General features: G+C 43.8%; 1 protein-coding gene across 1 annotated transcript in view; it reads right to left on the minus strand.

The window, feature by feature from the left end:
* The window catches only part of LOC139473728 (receptor-type tyrosine-protein phosphatase H-like), a 44971-nt gene extending 27046 nt beyond the window's left edge, over positions 1–17925 (minus strand). The window contains exons 1-11 of the mRNA XM_071256450.1: positions 17595–17925; positions 10783–10839; positions 9734–10628; positions 8383–8637; positions 6042–6203; positions 5832–5921; positions 4776–4972; positions 4065–4227; positions 3510–3662; positions 1953–2072; positions 1201–1346 (exon numbers count right to left, since the gene is read on the minus strand). Coding sequence (XP_071112551.1) covers positions 1201–1346; positions 1953–2072; positions 3510–3662; positions 4065–4227; positions 4776–4972; positions 5832–5921; positions 6042–6203; positions 8383–8637; positions 9734–10628; positions 10783–10839; positions 17595–17645 — 2289 coding nt within the window. The 5' untranslated portion in view covers positions 17646–17925. The remainder of the gene's footprint in view (positions 1–1200; positions 1347–1952; positions 2073–3509; positions 3663–4064; positions 4228–4775; positions 4973–5831; positions 5922–6041; positions 6204–8382; positions 8638–9733; positions 10629–10782; positions 10840–17594) is intronic.
* Positions 17926–18600: the final 675 nt, after the last annotated feature.

The following is an 18600-nucleotide window of genomic DNA, read 5'->3' on the forward strand; positions in this document are numbered from 1 at the left end:
AAGTTTAGGGGTGGGTGGTTAATGGCCCAGCAACCTTTCCATCCGACAACATCAACTTATCTGATTTCTCATTGTTTTAAATAGTAACTAAACTAAACCGATCATTTTTTTCATTCTTATTCTGTTAGGAGTTGTCATCAAATACATCCAGTCTTTCCACAAGGTAGGGTTTTATCCTCACCGGCTATAGTGGTAAGTCCTTCAAGTGCACATCTTCCTAACAGTTTTACCAGATGACCTACTTTACACACCTCCCACAGTTTTACCAGATGACCTGCTTTACATGTCACCCCTCACGGTTTTACCTGATGACCTACTTTACATCTCACACCTCCCACAGTTTTACCATATGACCTGCTTTACATGTCACACCTCCAACAGTTTTACCAGATGACCTACTTTACATGTCACGTCTTAACAATTTTACCACTTGGCCTACTTTACAAGTCACACATCACAGTTCTGCCACTTTACAAGTCACACATCACAGTTTTACCACTCTGCCTACTTTACAAGTCAAACATTACAGTTTTACCACTTTAGAAGTCACACATCACAGTTTTACCACTCTGCCTACTTTACAAGTCAAACATCACAATTTTACCACTTTACAAGTCACACATCACAGTTTTACCACTTTACAAGTCACACATCACAGTTTTACCACTTTACAAGTCACACATCACAGTTTTACCACTTTACAAGTCACACATCACAGTTTTACCACTTTACAAGTCACACATCACTGTTTTACCACTCTGCCTACTTTACAAGTCACACATCACAGATTTACCGCTTTACAAGTCACACATCACAGTTTTACCACTCTGCCCACTTTACAAGTCACACATCACAGTTTTACCACTTTACAAGTCACACATCACAGTTTTACCACTTTACAAGTCTCACATCACAGTTTTACCACTTTACAAGTCACACATCACAGTTTTACCACTTTACAAGTCACACATCACAGTTTTACCGCTCTGCCTTCTTTACAAGTCACACATCACAGTTTTACCACTTGGCCTACTTAACAAGTCACACATCACAGATTTACCGCTCTGCCTACTTTACAAGTCACACATCACAGATTTACCGCTCTGCCTACTTTACAAGTCACACATCACAAATTTACCGCTCTGCCTACTTTACAAGTCACACATCACAGATTTACCAGGCTGTCGTTGGTTCACTCACCCCCTGGCACTGCACGTGCACGATGTATCCCCGGATCCTGCCGCGCCTCTCCCTCAGTGTCGGGGGCCTCCAGGTGATGGTCAGCGATCTCAAATCGAGGATATTATTGACACCCGTCACATTTAACTCAGTCACCGGTCCCGGAACTGTAACCCATGATACAAAATACATGGTACGTGGCACATGATTCGTGGTAAATAATGATACATGGTACACGACACAAGGTACGTGACACATACGGCAATATAGCCGTATAATTTTTGCAGTTATGGAGGCCACAGTACACTGACTAAGATCATAATTTCGAAAATATTTATTAAAAGCGATAAAAACCCTTTCCATATTCAACAGAAATATCATGAGCATGTGAATCACGTTCAAATATTGATGATACCACGTGTTCGCGAAAAGGGGAGCGTATCCGGCCCAATCCCGGTTCTAATTATAAGATCTGTGGTTCATAGTGAACGCGTAAGACCCCTGATAATTCCAGGGTAGAATAGGTCTTCAAACCCCATTCTTGCCCTAAAAGGCGACTTTAGTTAGGGGCGACTAACGGGATCGAGTGGTCAGGCTCGCTGACTTGGTTCATGCATGTCATCGTATCCCAATTGTGTACATCAATGCTCATGATGTCAATCCGCCGTCAAATAGCTGGAATATTGCTGGAGTGCGGCGTTAAACAACAAACAAACAAACAAACAAATAAACAAGTGAAAGCGTGAGCTTGGTATAGTGTAAACACCTCTCACCGTCTTCCTCCGTTGAGAAACTGACGTTGTTGGAGAGTTTTGTATCCTTCGTATTTTTCGCCCTCACTGTTGATGTGTAGTTCCAGTATGGCGTCAGACCAACCACACTACAGTGTCGTTCTGGGCAAATTGAAGACAAAATGAAGCTACAAGTCAAGCGCAGAAATCACTGGTATTCCTTATTCACTTTAAATATCAGAATCAATCATTATTGATTTTCATCAATTGTTATCATCCCAGCTCACCCCACCCACCAGGACCAATCCCCTCACCCCACCCACCTCTATCATCCCATCCGCTTACCCCACCCAACTCCCTCGCCATCCCCTTCACCCCATCTCCCTCACTCCAGCCCACCCCGCCCATCAACTCCAGCCCACCTCCCTCATCCCTACCCGCCCATCCCCTTCATCCCACCCCCTCGTCCCACCCCAACCCGCCCATCCCCTCCACCCCACCTCCCTCATCCCTACCCGCCCATCCCTCCCACCCCACCCATCCCGCCCATCCCCTTCACCCCACCCCCTCATCCACCCCAACCCCCTATCTCATCACCCCGCTCATTCCCTCCACCCCACCTCCCTCATCCCTACCCGCCCATCCCTTTCACCCCACCCCCTCATCCACCCCAACCCCCTATCTCATCACCCCGCCCATCCCTTTCACCACACCTCCCTCATCCAAGGCCACCCCACCCCCTTCACACCACCTCCCTCATCCCAGAACACCCCGCCAATCCCCTCCACCCCACCTCCCTCATCTCTACCCACCCATCCCCTTCACCACACCCCCTCATCCCACCCAAACCCCTATCTCAACACCCCACCCATCCCCTTAACCCCACTTCCCTCATCCCACCCAAACCCCTCATTCCAAACCCCTCACACCAACCCCTTCATCCCCACCCCCTTATCCCAGCCCATCCCGCCCTTCCCCTTCACCCTACCTCCCTCATCCCACCCCAACCCCCTATCTCATCACCCCACCCATCCGCTTCACCCCCACCTTCCTCATCCCAGCCCATCCTCTTCACCCCACCCCACCCCTTCATCCCAGTCCACCCATCATCCCACCCAACCCCCTCATCTCATCCCCCACCCCCTTCACCCCAACCCCTCATCTCATCACCCCACCCATCCCCTTCACCCCAACCCCTCATCCAAGCCCAACCCCTCATCTCATCACCCCACCCATCCCCTTCACACCACCTCCCTCATCCCAGCCCAACCCCTCATCTCATCACCCCACCCATCCCCTTCACACCACCTCCCTCATCCCAGCCCAACCCCTCATCTCATCACCCCACCCATCCCCTTCACACCACCTCCCTCATCCCAGCCCAACCCCTCATCTCATCACCCCACCCATCCCCTTCACACCACCTCCCTCATCCCAGCCCAACCCCTCATCTCGTTCCCCCGCCCATCCCCCACTCATCCCCTTCACCCCACCTCCCTCATCCCAGCCCAGCCCACCCCTTCATCTTATCCCCTCCCCCATCCCCATCACCCCACCTCCTACATCCCTAACCATAAAAAAACAGCATCCAGCTCTTACTGTCGCACTGTGTCTCCCACGATGTGTGATTCTCGAGGTCCCGCGTGATGACGACATAGGAGGTGTTACCACGAGGGCGTCCTGCTATCGACCACTTGATGGTAGCATGTGTTGTTCCGGCTTGTACGGAAACGTTCTGGGGCTGCCGAGGCTCTAGAACAAACGAGTGAGTGAGTTACGTTGAACACCGCTTTTAACAGTACATGTATTCCAGTTATATCTAGGCGCGTCAGATCAATGCAGGAGATACTCTCGCAATCTCAGACGTTTACCACCTTGACGAAACTTACGAGCACTTGTCTGGTGCTGACAAACCTAGAAACATAATCTTGACGAATCGGGATTCGAACGCTACAATCAAAGGTTACTGGCATGCCCAGGGGACGTAACTCTGCACTGCGAATTGCGGCGCCCTTGTTGACTGGGCCACCAGTGCCCCAGGGCACACGAAGACTAGACTACGTCATACAACGGTACACGAAGGGTGTAAAATAATGTGGCAGAAGCAGAATCTACGCGCCATCATGATTCATTCGAGGATATTGGGTTACTTACTTCCTTCCAGCGTCGTGAAGTTGATGGAGACGGCCTGCCCAGTGTGATTTCTCGTAACGGCAACGACATCGACAACGTAGTACGTGAACGGTTGCAAGTCAGAAAAGGTAGCGGTTAGCCTCTTCTGGGACGTACTGAATCCAGACGACTCTCGCAGAGACCCCTGTGTATAAGGGGAAAGGTGTCAAAACTTCATTTTCTCTAATAAACTCAAATATGAAAGGATGGTACAATGTGTCTGCCAGAACCGGTATCTCCGTCATACGTATCTTTCTCAAGACACACAGGGTGGTCGGATAGCCCAGTTGTTATAGCGATCGCTCGTCACTCCGAAGTCCCGCGTTCGATTCCCCCACATACAATCTTTGAATCCCATTTCTGGTGCTTCCCTGATAGAATAATGATAAATCCATTCACTCAATATATTCACTTTTATTCTCAAGACATCCAGCTGTCACGCGAACAAATTATTTTAAAGGATATATGTTATTATCACCCACTGAGGCTTTTAACGACTTGTACAGATTGACAAATCTGCACAGGAAGAAGATTGTGTTGTATACACCCCAGGGAGCTGAGAATGATATCCAAATAACATGGTACCTTTGATCCGTGTCCGATACTAAAGCCACATTGATGTTCATCACAAACATTCACGTGCCTGTCTCGTCACATTCTACACAACATGCACGTGCAACTGTTGACCACTACCTGTAATTGCCCGGAGCAGGGTGACCCACAATCTATACAGGTGAGCTTCTTTTTCTTGACCTGCCCGGTCGTCACGTCCTTTACGGTGATATTGTACGCCATGACTGTTCCATTGGCGTCAGGCGGGGATGTCCACGACACCATCATCGTCCGCGACTTAACTTTGGTAACTTCCAGGTGTTGCACAACGCCCGGGACTGCAACACACACCGAATGTTACACATTTAATTTCGAGGATGCACGAAAGATGTCGAGTAATCGATGTTTTGTCTGGATTTGTATTTGGCAAATGTAACCGTTATCACACATTCTTTACAACTCAGAAAAATCATAATGAAGATTAAACGGATTATATGATTAAAGGATTATTACACAATTTGAGTGAAATAGCTGGAATAGTGTTAAAAGCCGCGTTAATCCCAACTATTCACTCACTTCAAAATTTGGTGTACTTGGTGACTTGATGGAGTGTTAATGTGTATTTGTGTCAAGGAGAAAGTCACTTTTAAAATTAGCAAATTAACTGCTTTAACTCTCTAACGTGGAATGATAATAACAAGGCATTTCATCATACTTGTATATGGGGCGGTCGGGTAGCCTAGTGGTTAAAGCGTTCGCTCGTCACGCCGAAGACCCGGGTTCGATTCCCGACATGGGTATAATGTATGAAGACCATTTGGTGTCCCCCGCCGGGATATTGCTGGAATATTGCTAAAAGCGGCGTAAAACCATACTCACTCACTCACTCATAATTGTATATAAAGCATATAACGGTTGCAATGCAGCATTGTATTCCTTCAGACCAAGCAAACAGTCGACGTTCACCGTCCAAAGAAAAGGAAAGTTAAGAGTTATGTGTTAAAACATCTCAATATGATGAATAAAACACTGTTTCTTCTGGCTTTGGGTCTATGTAAAAATATTACTTCGCCAAAATATGGAACCTTATTCTTTCCGTTTTGATTGGCTGCTTTATTCCGAAGTATTACAGTGATATACGGTTGACATGTTTTGCCGGAACACTGTATTCACTCACTCTGAATCCTCTGTACTTACCCCCAGCATCTGTGGCCACCTGGACAACACGTGACACAGGTCCTAACCCGGCCCTGTTCCTACCTTGAACGGTCACGTTGTAACATGTGTCTGAAAAACATCAGTTAACTAACAGTAAAATCCATTTTGTTATGTAAACACTCGATATCATTTCTTACATGGTACATTATTGTTTATGTGTTGGGCGGCAGTGACACAATGCAGGCGTACCGTATTCTGCTTTTAGTCTGATTTCAGTCTCCTCCGTACTGTTAGATTTCCCGTTGATGTTCACAACGTATGATATGTTTGGTGCAGCCGGTAGAGAAGTCCACCTGATCGTTAACTGCTTGTCTGTGCTAGATACAGCCACGTCTCCCACGCCCCCCGGGCCTGAAAGAACACACATCCAGTGAAGTGAGTGAGGGAATGTACGGTGGCCCATAAGGGACATGGAGTCTGTTTTTCCATATTTTGATATTTCACTTACTTTTATCGTTACTTTTTGCAAATTAACACGATTTGTCTTACAAATATGTGATAAATCATGTGTAAAGAAGATATTGAATCGCTGAAAAGTGAAACGAAAATGTCAAAAACTAAAACGAAAATGTCAAAAAACAAAAACGAAAATGTCGAAAAATATAATGAAAATGTCAAAAACAAAAGCAAAAATGTCAAAAACTAAAATGAAAATATAGAAAACTATTTCGACCGCGGTGAAAACTATTTACACCGCGTCGGGAATATTATCACCGCGGTGGAAATAGTTTTCTGTATTTTCGTTTTAGTTTTTACCATTTTCGCTTTTGTTTTTGACATTTTCGTTTTGGTTTTTGACATTTCCATTTTAGTTTTTGACATTTTCGCTTCGCATTTCAGCGACTCAATAGCTACTTGAAAGTACATTTTCCATGTTTTCGGTTGTTTTTATACATGATTTATGACATATTTGTATGACAAATTGTGTTAATTTGCAAAAGGTTACGATAAAAGTAAGTGGAACATCAAAATATTGAAAAACAGACTCCATGTCCCTTATGGGCAACCGAAGGAATGAGATATTACGAAGAATGTTAAAACAAATATTCCACCCATATCACACTACAGGAGACAGCACCAATGGCCATCACGCATTCTACGTTTGGAATAGAACCCGGATTCTCGGTGACGAGTGAACGCTTTGACCACTTGGCTATCCTGAGGCTACGATAAACTAATTGAAAGCAAATATTATTTCGATGGAGGGTTTAACCAGTACAGTGTCAATCGGTAACCAGTTATAGGAACATAGTTTAACCCTCTCAATTCGGACATTGCCAATCGGTAACCAGTTATAGGAAACAGTAAACCCCCTTAATCCGGACATTGTCATTCGTTAACCAGTTATATAAAACAGTTCACCCCCCTTAATCCGGACACTGTCGGGAGGTAACCAGTCATTGGTAACAGTTAAACCCCCTTTTTACGGATATTATCAGTTGGTATCAAGGTATCAGAAACAGTTAAACCCACTTAATCCGGATATTATCAATCGGCAACCAGTCATTGGAAACAGTTAAACCCCCGTATTCCGGATAGTATCAGTCGATAACCACTGACAGGAAACAGTTAAACCCACTTAGTCCGGATATTATCAATCGGCAACCAGTCATTGGAAACAGTTAAACCCCCTTATTCCGGATATTATCAGTCGGTAACCACTTATAGGAAACAGTTAAACCCACTTAATCCGGATATTATCAATCGGCAACCAGTCATTGGAAACAGTTAAATCCCCTTATTCCGGATATTATCAGTCGGTAACCACTTATAGGAAACAGTTAAACTCCCTTAATTCGGACATTGTCGGTCGGTAACCAGTTTTATGAAAAAGTTATACCCCTTTAATCCTTTAAACTGGTAACCGACCGACAATATCCGGATTAATCCCCTTTAATTCGGGACCCGTGAAGATCCGGGATAGAATAAGTCTTCAGCAGCCCATGCTTGCCGTAAAAGGTGACTATGCTTGTCGTAAGAGGCGACGAACGGGACCGGGACCGATTATTTACAGACCACCGTCATATACACGTACATGTAGCTGGAATAAGTCCGGCGTTAAACAACAAACCAAGCAACCTTTAATCCTGACATTGTCAACCGATAACCAGTTATTGGAAACAGTTTAACCCCCTTAATCCGGACAGTATCGGTCCGTAACCAGTTTTAGGAATCAGTTAAACCCCCCTTATCTGGACAAAGTCAGTCTGTAACAAGTTATAGAAAAACAGTTAAACCCCCTTAATCCGGACATTGTCAGTAGGTAGCAAGTTCTAGGAACATAGTTAAACCCCCTTAATCCGGACATTGTGAGTTGGTAACTTCTTTTCTAATTTTTAATCATTTATATTTTTTGAAATGTGAAAGGGGAGGCTTTTCAGACGTGTAAAACATCAATCTGTGGTGGGAAACGGATAATCCATAGTTGATGCAGCTGGATCAACTGAATTTATCAACGATCATTTCTACGCTGTAATCAGATTCTATGTCCGTCTTGTGCACGTCGTCATATAGGTAAGTGTGAACTCACGTGTGGTGTATTGGATTGTGTTAGAGGCGAAGGTCCGTCCATCTTGCGTCGTTACAGTCACTGTGATGTTGTAGTCCGTTCCAGGTCTCAGAGAGTGTAATGTGGCGTTATCCGTTGTGGCATCAACGCTTAGACGTCCATTATATGTGACGTTGACGTCCATGACGTCACTGGAGCGTGCAATTGACCACCTCACCACGGCAGTTGTGTTGCTGAGGAATGTTGCCGTGATGCTTTGGGGAGTCACCTGTAACGCTGTAAATATAAATTGTCGATACAATTGAATAACCAGTCTAGATCATCCGAAACAGATTAAACATTGGCGGAAAGGTCAAAATAGCTTTGAAAATTATATGAATGGACCACTGAAAATAAGTGATGACTCCAAGTGGTCGGAAAAGGTAAAACACATGTGTTCATTGTGTGAGAGGTGGGTGCAACCGGTATATCAGAACACCTGGTGCCCTTGACGGTTTATATTTACATTCAGTGTATTGTGCACACGTGAGCGAGTGAGTCTTGTTTTACGCCGCTCTTGACATTATAACTAGACAACTTAAGAGGAGAAACGTCCACAGTAGGGTATGTCATGGACGCTGATAAAACTCCGAATATATTCGAGGTTCAAGGGTTTTCGAACCGACAAATGCTGTATCCTGGCTACACCTCCACAGCCGAGGGTAACAAATGTGTTACGCTATACTCTTGAAAGGGAGGTTACTCTGACCAGTTGACGTTTCGAAGTTACGTGAAACGGGGATTAACGTGGCGTCCAAGATTATTACATTTATATAGCGACGTGCATGCACGTGTCTTTGGCTGCTTGTACTATGGATGCCGATTTATATGTACCCCACTCAGACACAGTATACTGACTCCGAGCCGACCAGTCCTTGTTGTAGCCCCTTAATGACGAGCGCCAGAAAGGTAACAACAAGTACCATCTTTCAACGTCTTTTGGTATGAGGCGGCCGGGGATCTAATCCCGGACCTTCCGCTCTCCGGGCGGACGCTCTACCACTAGACCACGGAGGCGGTGTTGACGTTTCGAGATGGAAGGAGTGTGTTGTATTTCAACATATTTCCAGTTTGTGTCACGAAGTGTCAGCTGAATGTGGGCGAAACGTCAACAGTGACGCAAATCCTTAGTTTACCTCTCTGAATACCCCTGGAGCACGGCATGGTAACGACAAACCAAGGATTTGAACTTATGACCATTGGATGCTGGTAGCCAAGGGGCGTAACTCTGTTCTCTGGGCTTCGACATGGAAGTATTTCAGAACTGTTATGACAAACTAAGGACTGACGGTGCTGGTAAATGTAATTTATATTTCTGTTTCGTCATACTCACCAGAGACACATGACTGGGCCGACTTATAGAATTTGGCATCACACTGGCAAGTATTGTCACAGTGAGCATTCGGAATGGGGTTACAACTGTCTTTGCGACTGCATCGAGAACCAAGAGTAGGTGGAGGAGTTGTCGTAGTCGGTGGTAGGGTTGTGGGTATGGTGGTAGGGGTGGTTGTCGTTGTTGTTGTTGTTGTTGTTGATGTAGTGGTAGTTGTTGATGTAGACGTGGTCGTTGACGATGTGGGTGAGGAGGGTGACGTTTGTGGGAGGGTGACATCGTCACCTGTTGTAGATGCACTCTGATCAAAGGCGGATGCTGTAGTGGACACAGGCGGTGTGGACGTAGATGGAGACGTGAATGGAGACGGTGAAGTAACAGGAGCGTCTGAAGCAGATGGGGGTACTGTCTGCATACCCTGCTGCACTGTTGCCTTGTTTGTTGAAGAAGAATCCCCCGTAAACTCAGTCGAACTACTATAGGTCGAATCAGTCTTAGTCGATGTGGCAGTTGCAGTTGTTGACGATTCCGACGCCGTGCCCTGATTCTGGGACGTCTCTTCCTCGTGATCAGTCACCCTCTCTGATGTCATTTGTTTATCAAAAGGATCAGTCGACTTCTGTGTGGTGCCGCGAGTAGTTATCTCCCCTGCACTACCGCTCGTTACAGTTGACCTTGTCGAAGAGGACATTTGACTTGGGGCAGAAAATGTCGTCGCACCGTCGTCCCGTGTCGACATCTTCGAAACCGCACTACGTGGAAGAACATTCTGCTGAGTGGAGGTGTCTCCAAAGGGCGTTGACCCCTCCCATAGGGACGGCATACTTTGGGTTATCTCCCCTGATCCTTCGTAGGCAAGGTTGGTAGTGTCCGCGCTATCTGACGCATCTGTTTGCTGAATATAACAACAACATATCTCATCAGCATGGCATCAGAGAAAATAGAGAGAAAACTTTGTTTTATTATTTTTATTATTATTATTATTATTATTATTATTATTATTATTATTATTATTATTATTATTATTATTATTATTATTAACAACTGACCAGGTCGGAGGTTCCATCCCACACAATGACGGTTGTGTTCTGCTCACTGCTGGACACCTGTAGACAAGAGGAGGACATGTTATTGGTCTAGTTTACTCATATAAGAATGGTATCGTGCAATTATATTTCAACCTCATGCTGACTGGCCAGTGCATGTCAACTGTTCCATTGTCTACAGTGTTTGCGACGCGGTCCGTAGCAATATGGCATCATATCAACAACCAATTGTCGCAAATAATTCCAGATGACGCCAGATGGTTGTTCACTCATTTAACACTGAAAATAAGTGACTCCAGCCAACTGGATGTATTTATTGTTTAGTTGTGTGTGATGCCTCCCTCATCAAGGTGACGTCATTGTGAATTGAGGCCCAGAAAACTGATAGAACATATGCTTTCAAATCTAGTGAGATATACATGGCCATAGAAAAAGACGATATCAAATCTAGTGAGATATGCATGGCAATAGAAAAAGACGATATCAAATCTAGTGAGATATGAATGGCCATAGAAAAAGACGATATCAAATCTAGTGATATATGAATGGCCATAGAAAAAAGACGATATCAAATCTAGTGAGATATGCATGGCCATAGAAAAGGACGATATCAAATCTAGTGAGATATGCATGGCCATAGAAAAAGACGATATCAAATCTAGTGAGATATATATGGCCATAGAAAAAGAAGATATCAAATTTAGTGAGACATGAAGGGCCATAGAAAAAGACGATATCAAATCTAGTGAGATATGAATGGCCATAGAAAAAGACGATATCAAATCTAGTGATATATGAATGGCCATAGAAAAAAGACGATATCAAATCTAGTGAGATATGCATGGCCATAGAAAAGGACGATATCAAATCTAGTGAGATATGCATGGCCATAGAAAAAGACGATATCAAATCTAGTGAGATATGAATGGCCATATAAAAAGAAGATATCAAATTTAGTGAGACATGAAGGGCCAAAGAAAGAGACATTATCAAATCTAGTGTAACATGAATGGCCATAGAAAAAGGCAATATCAAATCTAGTGAGATATGAATGGCCATAGAAAAAGAAGTTTCCAAATCTAGTGAGATATGGCTATAGAAAAAGACGATATCAAATCTAGTGAGATATGGCCATAGAAAAAGACATTATCAAATCTTGTGAGATATGCATGGCCATAGAAAAAAGACGATATCAAATCTAGTGAGAACAACGTAACCATAGAAAAAGACATCATCAAATCTAGTGAGATATGCACTGCCATAGAAAATGAAATCATCAAATCTAGTGAGATATGAATGGCCATGGAAAAAGACGATATCAAATCCAGTGAAATATGCATGGCCATAGAAAAAGACGATATCAAATCTAGTGAGATATGAGTGGCCAAAGAAAGAGACATAATCAAATCTAGTGTAACATGAATGACCATAGAAAAAGGCAATATCAAATCCAGTGAGATATGAATGGCCATAGAAAAAGAAGTTTCCAAATCTAGTGAGATATGGCTATAGAAAAAGACGATATCAAATCTAGTGAGATATGGCCATAGAAAAAGACATTATCAAATCTAGTGAGAACAACATAACCATAGAAAAAGACGTTATCAAATTCAGTGAGATATGAATGGCCATAGAAAAAGACGATATCAAATCTAGTGAGATATGAACTGCCATAGAAAAAGACGATATCAAATCTAGTGAGATATGAATGGCCATAGAAAAAGACGATATCAAATCTAGTGAGATATACATGGCCATAGAAAAAGACGATATCAAATCTAGTGAGATATGAAGGGCCATAGAAAAAGACGATATCAAATCTATTGAGATATGCAATACCATAGAAAAAGGCAATATCAAATCTAGCGAGATATACATGGCCATAGAAAAAGACGATATCAAATTATGTGAGATATGAAGGGCCATAGAAAAAGACGATATCAAATCTATTGGGATATGCAATACCATAGAAAAAGGCAATATCAAATCTAGTGAGATATGCATGGCCATAGAAAAGGACGATATCAAATCTAGTGAGATAGCACTGCTATAGAAAAAGACATTATCAAATCTAGTGAGATATGCATGGCCATAGAAAAAGACTATATCAAATCTAGTGAGATATGAATGGCCATAGAAAAAGGCGATATCAAATCTAGTGAGATATGCATGGCCATAGAAAAAGACGATATCAAATCTAGTGAGATATGCACTGCCATAGAAAAAGACGATATCAAATCTAGTGAGATAGAACTGCTTTAGAAAAAGACGATATCAAATTTAGTGAGATATGCATGGCCATAGAAAAAGACGATATCAAATCTAGTGAGATATGAATTGCCATAGAAAAAGATGATATCAAATCTAGTGAGATATGCATTGACATCGAAAAAGACGTTATCAAATTTAGTGAGATATGAATGGCCATAGAAAAAGACGATATCAAATCTAGTGAGATATGAATGGCCATGGAAAAAGACGATATCAAATTTAGTGAGATATGGATATAGAAAATGACTATATCAAATCTAGTGAGATATGAATGGCCATAGAAAAAGACGTTATCAAATCTAGTGAGATATGGATGGCCATAGAAAAAGACGATATCAAATATAGTGAGATAAACATAGCCATAGAAAAAGACATCCTCAAATCTAGTAAGATATGTAATGGCCATAGAAAAAGAAGATATCAAATTTAGTGTCATATGCATGGCTATAGAAAAAGACGAAATTAAATCTAGTGAGAAAAACATAGCCATAATAAAAACATCATCAAATCTAGTGAGATATGAATGGCCATAGAAAAAGACGATATCAAATCTAGTGAGATATGCACTGCCATAGAAAAAGACGATATCAAATCTAGTGAGATATGAATTGCCATAGATAAAGACGATATCAAATCTAGTGATACATGCACTGCCATAAAAAAAAAGACGATATCAAGGGTAGTAAAATATGTTTGATCAAAGCAACCGACGTTTTCAACGGTAGTGAGATATGTTTGATCATAGCAACAAATGCCATAGGGACAGACGTTGCCACGTTTATTGACATATGCCTGGCCAAATTATGAATTAGTAATACAATAACGCCTTCCTTCTGATGTGGTTAACAAACTAAATCTATATCACACTGTGAGACGACAGATACGCCAAACCCGATGAATGTGTGTCATAACAGCATAATTGAATTATGTCAAATTCTTGGAGACATTTCTAAATGCGTGTTAACTGAAGGCTACCAGGATGATTTCAGTGGTCCCTTTCAACAGATACCCACACAAATACAATTGTCCAACTGTTCTCCATTTGGAAACGGCCATAGGACTAGACCTGTATCTCTAGGTGACATCAACACTAAGTCTTGGCCCTCAGTAATCATTAAAACAACCGATTATGGTAAGTGATAGGCAAGTGTTAAACGGGTTTCACACTCTTGGCCGACGCGAGTCTGGTGATGGATACTGTTGGCTACAGTAATAGCAGGATATATGACACAACAGTCTTCTGTTAATTCAGTGAGACTAAGGGGCCGACAACTTGATGGTTCACAAAATAATCTGTTACCACAAATGTTTGGCTCTCCTTTAAGAGAAAAAAATGCTTTTAACTATTTACCCAAACAAAAAACGAATACCAGGGTATAATGCTTCTGGGATCCAACGGCAAGCATGGCACACTAGGTTCATCCTGTTTTGGCAGTCCAATGTGGAGACAAGCATGAGATACTGGGGAATTCTGTTCCGGATCCAACGTGGAGACAAGCATGAGATACTGGGGAATTCTGTTCCGGATCCAACGTGGAGACAAGCATGAGATACTGGGGAATTCTGTTCCGGATCCAACGTGGAGAAAAGCATGAGATACTGGGGAATTCTGTTCCGGATCCAACAGGAAGACAAGCATGAGATACTGGGGAATTCTGTTCCGGATCCAACGTGGAGACAAGCATGAGATACTGGGGAATTCTGTTCCGGATCCAACGTGGAGACAAGCATGAGATACTGGGGAATTCTGTTCCGGATCCAACGTGGAGACAAGCATGAGATACTGGGGAATTCTGTTCCGGATCCAACGTGGAGACAAGCATGAGATACTGGGGAATTCTGTTCCGGATCCAACAGGAAGACAAGCATAAGATACTGGGGAGTTCTGTTCCGGATCCAACGGGAAGACAAGCATGGCACATTAGGGCCATTCTGGTTTGGCAGTCCAACGTGGAGACAAGCATGAGATACTGGAGAATTCTGTTCCGGATCCAACAGGAAGACAAGCATGGCACATTAGGGCCATTCTGGTTTGGCAGTCCAACGTGGAGACAAGCATGAGATACTGGGGAATTCTGTTCCGGATCCAACGTGGAGACAAGCATGAGATACTGGAGAATTCTGGTCTGGATCCAACAGGAAGACAAGCATAAGATACTGGGGAGGTCTGTTCCGGATCCAACGGGAAGACAAGCATGGCACATTAGGGCCATTCTGGTTTGGCAGTCCAATGTGGAGACAAGCATGAGATACTGGGCAATTCTGTTCCGGATCCAACGGGAAGATAAGCATAAGATACTGGGGAGTTCTGTTCCGGTTCCAACGGGAAGACAAGCATGGCTAACTATGGCCACTCTGGTTCGGCGTTCAATGTGGAGACAAGCATGAGATACTGAGGAATTCTGTTCCGGTTCCAACGGGAAGACAAGCATGGCATACTAGGGCCATCCTGCTTTGGCAGTCCAACGTGGAGACAAGCATGAGATACTGGGGAATTGTGTTCCGGATCCAACGGGAAGACAAGCATAAGATACTGGGGAATTCTGTCCCGGATCCAACGGGAAGACAAGCATGGCACACTGGGGCCATTCTGGTTTTGCAGTTCAATGTGGAGACAAGCATCAGATACCGGGCAGCGTATTAGCGGAAAGACAAGCTTGGGGGTAAGGGTTCGCGGGGAGGAATTCAGTTCTGGAAACACTACGGGGAGAAAAAGCTGGTGATTGGAGACACCCCGCCATGGGGAGACAACATGATGATCTACGGGAATACAGAGTATGGCAAAATAACACTGAACCTTAAAGTTGATAACAGTGACCGATTTATATTCAGTCATAATGCGAATACCAGGGTATAATGCTTCTGGGATCCAACGGCAAGCATGGCACACTAGGTTCATCCTGTTTTGGCAGTCCAATGTGGAGAAAAGCATGAGATACTGGGGAATTCTGTTCCGGATCCAACGTGGAGACAAGCATGAGATACTGGGGAATTCTGTTCCGGATCCAACAGTAAGACAAGCATAAGATACTGGGCAATTCTGTTCCGGATCCAACGGGAAGACAAGCATGGCACATTAGGGCCATTCTGGTTTGGCAGTCCAATGTGGAGACAAGCATGAGATACTGGGCAATTCTGTTCCGGATCCAACGGGAAGATAAGCATGGCATAATAGGGCCATTCTGGTTTGGCAGTCCAACGTGGAGACAAGCATGAGATACTGGAGAATTCTGTTCCGGATCCAACAGGAAGACAAGCATAAGATACTGGGGAGTTCTGTTCCGGATCCAACGGGAAGACAAGCATGGCACATTAGGGCCATTCTGGTTTGGCAGTCCAATGTGGAGACAAGCATGAGATACTGGGGAATTCTGTTCCGGATCCAACGGGAAGATAAGCATAAGATACTGGGGAGTTCTGTTCCGGTTCCAACGGGAAGACAAGCATGGCTAACTATGGCCACTCTGGTTCGGCGTTCAATGTGGAGACAAGCATGAGATACTGAGGAATTCTGTTCCGGTTCCAACGGGAAGACAAGCATGGCATACTAGGGCCATCCTGCTTTGGCAGTCCAACGTGGAGACAAGCATGAGATACTGGGGAATTGTGTTCCGGATCCAACGGGAAGACAAGCATAAGATACTGGGGAATTCTGTCCCGGATCCAACGGGAAGACAAGCATGGCACACTGGGGCCATTCTGGTTTTGCAGTGCAATGTGGAGACAAGCATCAGATACCGGGCAGCGTATTAGCGGAAAGACAAGCTTGGGGGTAAGGGTTCGCGGGGAGGAATTCAGTTCTGGAAACACTACGGGGAGAAAAAGCTGGTGATTGGAGACACCCCGCCATGGGGAGACAACATGATGATCTACGGGAATACAGAGTATGGCAAAATAACACTGAACCTTAAAGTTGATAACAGTGACCGATTTATATTCAGTCATAATGCGTAGCACTTGTTGAATAAGATTTAAGTGACGCACTTATCGAAATTATACCGAACTTTGATCGTTGGAAGGATAGTGAAGTCTTACTGCTTGTCATGTCAGTCGGGCGGATATTTACTTCCCGAGACGCGATGACAATAAAATAAACAATCCCACGGACACCCCCTTGTATACACTATCGCTAAACTAAAGGTATGTCATGTCTTTGAAAGGCGCTTATAACTAATACACATAAGGAAGAAATGAAGAAGTAAGTATTTACACCGAAACGTTGTGTTCCTTATAATAAAGAAGTGACATCCATAAATTCTCTTCCTTAAGATATTTCAATTATAAAATACAATTCACGAAATACAACCTAAACATTTGTACTCTATTGGTTAACAATAGACCAGTTGCTGTATATGTTAGACTCTTGAAGACAAATATTGTTGATAGATGTCCCGGATGTAGTATAGGAGAACCTTCTCTGTCAACACGATTATAAGTATTGAGAATATGAGGGTAGTTTTATTTATTAAACTTATAAATATCGACGTAACTCGTCTAACAGACAAAGGGGCTGACTAATATAAGTCAATAACGGGTATACTCACATTGTTTATGAAGATCAGGAGAAACAAGGCTGTAACATGCGTGTTTCTCATGTCGGCAGTAACACGGCCGTAGGCGCTCTGGCCCTGCCGAAGTCAATGCCTTAAGCACTTACATCCGCTGCCGTGACGTCACACCGGATGCCCGCATCTACATCGGCTCACACTTCGGCGACATTGAGCCGTCACTTCGACAATCTTCGTGACGTCACACAGGATGTGTATGCACTGAACTGCAATACAAGTTAAAGATCTTTTCGGCCACCTGCGAACCAGGAGCGTGAAGAAAGGATGGAAGATCAGATCTGAGCAAAAGACTTCAGTGAAACGTCTGTTCTATCCATGTACCGTTGCTGAATTCGAGCACAGAGAAGTAACATTAGTGAAGTTCACGATGCACATTTCAAGTAGGAGCTGTTTTTATCCAAAACAGCATCACGTGATTTCCGTCAGTTCATGGCAAGGGAAGTAAATCTACACCTTGTTTTGAGTTCGTCAAGAGCGGGTCTCGAGTCATTCACGTCTTCCTGTGGACGGTGTCTAGTTGCGTTGTCCACACTCAACACCGTCAACACAAATCCATGTGTCTCACCGACCATGTCGTATAGACACTTAAATGAAACACGGATGCTTTGCCAAGCTGGTACCTTCCTGGTAGATATGCGTCTGATGTTGTGTGAATGTCTATCTGTGGAGCTACTGTCATGATTGTGGAAGCGTGTCTCATTTTGTATAGCTATGTCTTCGTCATGTGTGACTCCTGTCTCGTGTATCGGGCATGTGTGACTCCTGTCTCGTGTATGGGGCATGTGTGACTCCTGTCTCGTGTATCGGGCATGTTTGACTCCTGTCTCGTGTATCGGGCATGTGTGACTGCTGTCTCGTGTACCGGGCATCTGTGACTCCTGTCTCGTGTATTGAGCACGTGTGGCTCCTGTCTCGTGTGTCGGGTATCTGTGACTCCTGTCTCGTGTATGGGGCATATGTGACTCCTGTCTCGTGTATCGGG

This window comes from Haliotis cracherodii, unplaced genomic scaffold, assembly GCF_022045235.1.
Source record: "Haliotis cracherodii isolate W230 unplaced genomic scaffold, xgHalCrac1.p SCAF_3, whole genome shotgun sequence".
NCBI lineage: Eukaryota > Metazoa > Mollusca > Gastropoda > Lepetellida > Haliotidae > Haliotis > Haliotis cracherodii.